This window comes from Cricetulus griseus, chromosome 4 (genome assembly GCF_003668045.3).
Source record: "Cricetulus griseus strain 17A/GY chromosome 4, alternate assembly CriGri-PICRH-1.0, whole genome shotgun sequence".
Lineage (NCBI taxonomy): Eukaryota > Metazoa > Chordata > Mammalia > Rodentia > Cricetidae > Cricetulus > Cricetulus griseus.
The window spans coordinates 201,255,681-201,260,231 of NC_048597.1; the positions used below are offsets into that span (position 1 = coordinate 201,255,681).

The 4,551-nt window shown below is 37.4% G+C and overlaps 1 protein-coding gene across 1 annotated transcript in view; it reads left to right on the forward strand.

Moving 5' to 3' along the window:
- Nucleotides 1–298: 298 nt before the first annotated feature.
- The window catches only part of Plscr1 (phospholipid scramblase 1), a 12,240-nt gene continuing 7,987 nt past the window's right edge, over nucleotides 299–4,551 (forward strand). The window contains exons 1-2 of the mRNA XM_035444525.1: nucleotides 299–311; nucleotides 3,343–3,629. Of these exons, the coding sequence (XP_035300416.1) occupies nucleotides 299–311; nucleotides 3,343–3,629 (300 nt within the window). The remainder of the gene's footprint in view (nucleotides 312–3,342; nucleotides 3,630–4,551) is intronic.

Genomic DNA, 4,551 nt, shown 5'->3' on the forward strand with positions numbered 1-4,551 from the left:
AGAGATTCATATATGAACCACATGTTGTAGAAGTGCAGGTTGGGAAGGCTGTCCATTTAGCTCTGCTGCCAGTTGGGGAATCTTTCAGGTCCAGCCAAAATTCTACTAAGAATGAGAGTATGGGAATGAGAATCAAACCCAAAAGTTTGAGTAAGTAGATCAGGCTAAACTGGGTGAGGAGGACTAAAACCAAACCTGTGCCTTGAGCTCTTGAGCACCTTGGAGCAGAACATCTCTCCTATGAATTTGTAGATAATGGACTAATGTCAGATATTCTGTTTCCAGGACAGTTGAAATCATGGAAAAGCACAGTAAGTAATTCATGTCGATTATCTATTTTTCTTCTTTATAATATAGTCTGATAAGACATTACTTGATTGTTTCGTTCAGCTTTTGAAATTGCTCTTCTGATTCACTGTTATGCTATTATCCTTGCTGTCTTATTTAGTATTCTAGCATGGAGAAGGTAGACACAAATGTCAATGGTCCCATTTAGTAACAAGAAAGCCACAGGGAAAGGATTATGTTAGGTGTACAGACAGATATATTTTGTAGAGTGTACTGTATCTTATCCAAAGAACTTTTCTGGACTTTTGGACACAATTTATATACATAATGGCTATTCTGGTCATACTAATCAAAGAATAAGATTTTTGATACCTGAAGAGTGTTCAGATGCATGCTTTCATGATGTGTGTTTTATAATATACATAGGATTTAGTAATATTCATCACATTGTTCTTCCTCTTTCTTCCCTCTCAGGAAAGTTCTAAATAAAACATATAAAGTCTACAATATAAGATTTTGCCTTATCAAAATTTAAGTTTTGAGAAGAAAAGCATTACATATCTTGGAAAATATTACTAGTCAAGTCATTTTCTCAGAAATGTTTTTCCTTTCTCTTTCATCTTTGTTGAAATGGTCAAAACGATACATATGTCACCATAATCTAGCTTTGACGAGTATATTCGACAACTTTCAGTCCAGACCACTTAGTTTTCTTGATGGCTTTGTATTGGTCTAAGTTTTCATAAAACAAAGTTAAAGCCTTTGAAATATACCTTTGTGTAGATTTGAGCTATTGTACATGCTAGCAATTCGTTCAACTTAGAGAAATTCACTTGACAATGATTTTTTAACTCATGATACTCATATAGTTGTGTGCATGTAGGTATGTTAGTGACTGAAGAAAAATGGAATGTGTATGTATATGAATAAGTTTACATAATATATATATACACATCAATTGTATGCATAAAAGTAAAATTAAATATTCTCAAGTTATAGCTATCTCATAGGTCTCTGATTTTTCTAAGCTACTCAGAGTGAATTTCAAAACCATAAAACACAGGCCATTTGTTCAACTGTATGAATCAGTTTTCACGGTGTGATTGGAACAAAAGTCTCCTTCACATTAACTCTTCCACACAAAGAACTCACGTGCTGAGTTTTCTTTCCTGGTTTAGTCACACTCTGTCTCAGTGCTGTGCAGTCTTCCCGAAGCCATCTCATGTAAGCTGACATGCATGTACCTCTCCCTGAATTGCAGGCATGCAAACAGAGGCTCCTCACTCAGGGACACATTTTCCAGCTGGGTATGGCCCTCAGTATCCTCCAGCAGCATTCCAAGGTAACAACTTGTTGCAGAAGGGAAAATAACACTCATCATTTTAAATTTGGAAGGGAGAGATACAAAGGGGGTGGGGCACATATGTGGGTTTTTTGTGATTCTTTTTCATGAAATTGATTAAAGAAATTTTGGCATTTTTTTTTTCTTTTGCCCCATGTGTTTTCCATAGGAATTTTTTTTTTTTTTTTTTTTTTTTTTTTTTTTTTTTTTTTTTTTTTTTTTTTAGCAGAGGGCAGTAAGGGTTAAATATAAAGGAGAGCTGTAAAATCTGGAGTATTTTTGTATTGAGCAACAATGCTTCACTTAAAAAGGAACAATTAATTTTTATTGACTGTTCATCTGTTGTGAAGACTGTGGTCATGTCATGAGACTTAGGAAAGTTTTCCATGGGTGTTTTTGAGCCATGCAGGACGATTGCTTAATTGTGTCCGTTAAAGTAGTGGATAAATGAAAAGACTACTTAACCCTGGAAGCTACCTTGGGTTCTTGTTTCCGCTTTGTGGTGTGTATGATGGACACCTTTATTCTTCGCCAAGCTAAGAGATGCAGGTACATAATACTAGAAGCATAGTAAGTTGAGGCAGGTAGGTGGTAGGTTCACACATTTAGCAAAAGCCTGATGCAAGGTAAAAATCTCAGATTTGTGGAATGTTTACCTTGTATGTGTGAGAACATAATTCAATTCCCACCACTAAAAGAGAAAAGAAAAACACTTCGTGTTGTAATTACGATGATTATTGCTTTTCATGTCTCACAAAAATAGATGAATCATATCATTATATACCAGGGATACAAATTTTAAGTCTTATTTTGAACCAATGCATAAAGAATGGAAAGATTTTCGTTTAGCAAATGTAACTGTGAGCATTATCTGACCTCTGCTAATGCCCAGGTAATGGTTTACCCAGGTTTTCCAGTAGCCAGCTAGCCACATCTTCAAAAGAACAACCTGGGGATTATCAAGGTTGACACAGTCTCCTCTCTTTGCTGAGCAAACAGATTGTCATAGATACTGCTCTGTGGATCCTAGATCTTTACCAGATGTTTATAACTAAAGAATATGGTCTGGCTAATTTTTAAGGTTGTGAGGCAGTAGCTGTCAACCATGGCTTCACTTACCAGTAACTTAAATTGTGAACTCAGGGACTGGTAATTTCTGAATTACCTGGTTCTTCTACTGTGAGACCAGGCTTGAACACCTCTGCTAAGTTCCCAAAGAACTGGCATTGGGAGAATTTCCAGCAAGTTTAAGATGTAAGCCAGAGAGTTAGAGAAGAATTCAGTCCACTCAGAATTAACTTCAAGTGGGTATGCATTTCTCCCTCTTTTCTCATGGTGAGGGTTTTGACATTATCTTGCATTTCACCTGAAACATGTCTCATCCGCCCTTCACATAGAGAGCCTTTCCTTTCTTATGGTAAGATGTCAGCATAGTTACATCATGTGACCATCTTGCTCTCAGATTCCTTTACATCAATGCAAATTTTTGGGTCTTCTGTTATAGGATGCCAGAAGGGTTACATGTCATGGCTTTAGGGCAGAGCTTGTTTTTTTTTTCCCATTTCCAATTATTAGAACATATTTTTCTAGCAGGTAACAGTTACAGAATCATATAAATCCTGTATCTATCAGGTTGTAGATAATTGGGATACTTCTAATGAACTGATTTTTCTTCTACAGTGATGATTTATTTTAGTTGCTTTGTATTTCAGGACCTCCGGAACATAATGGCTACCCCATACCCCAGCCTGACTACCAAGGACCACAGGGTCCTTATCCAGGCCCTGGGGTTGGCTACCAAGGACCCCAGGGTCCCTATCCAGGACCCCAAGCTGGCTACCCAGTCCCACCTGGAGGTTATGCAGGTGCTGGCCCAGGTGGCTTTCCTGTCCAAAATCAGCCAGCATACAATCATCCAAGTGGGCCTGGAGGGACCCCATGGATGCCTACACCACCTCTTCCGCTGAACTGTCCACCTGGGTTGGAATACTTAACTCAGGCAAGTGTAAATGCATGAGATGCTCATGAAGAAAATAAATGCATGCTTTAAGTTTTTAAGCTGGAATATCAGACAAAAAGAAAAATGTAAAAGCCTGAAATAGAAAAATAACATTTCTGCTACTAGATACTTCTAATTCTTATAGATCAGATTCACTTTTAAGGAGAATATTAGTGTGCACAGTAATGGTGTTTTCTGTAATTTTGAATTTACCTAGACAATAGTTATTAAGAACTGTTTTCAGTTCAGTTTCCTACTCAGTTCATATATTGTTTCAATCATTATTGGAAAATCTCTGATATACAGGTGTTATAATAATCAGGTTTCTCAGAAGAAAAGAACTTGGTGCAAAAAATTGTATACCTTGTCCACAACAGTGGGCCTGGCCTTCTAATCTGAACTTTGCTACTAAACTTGATGTCCTTTCATGTTGACCCCAATTCACGCCCTCACAATATGACTCAAATTTTACCACCAATAAAACTCTTATCTATGCTGTTGCTTATGTCCTTAGAGTGATAGTTTTTTTTAAATCCAACATATTTTTTTAAAAAGCCATAAATATGCTGCAGTACATAATAACAAGTTACAGCAGTGTTGTTTTTCTATCGCCACAGAGGTTGCCCTTTAATCTATTCCTGTTTTGGCAAATAAATGTCGCCCTGACATTACTGGCATGCTTTTCTGGCAGTGGCTAGACTGCTCAGGCTATGGCCTGGCAGGAATTCTGTTCCCACATGCACTGGCTCTGTTGCTGTTGCCAAATATAGCTTTTAGTTAAATCTCTATTGTTCTCTATATTAATAAGACTCAAGAATCAAAGGCTGTGGTGAAAACCTGCTAGCTCAGAGAAGTTGAGAAGCAACTACCTGACCTTCTCTCTGGAATCTCCAAAAGAGAGCATGCTTCTGCTCCCAGTCAG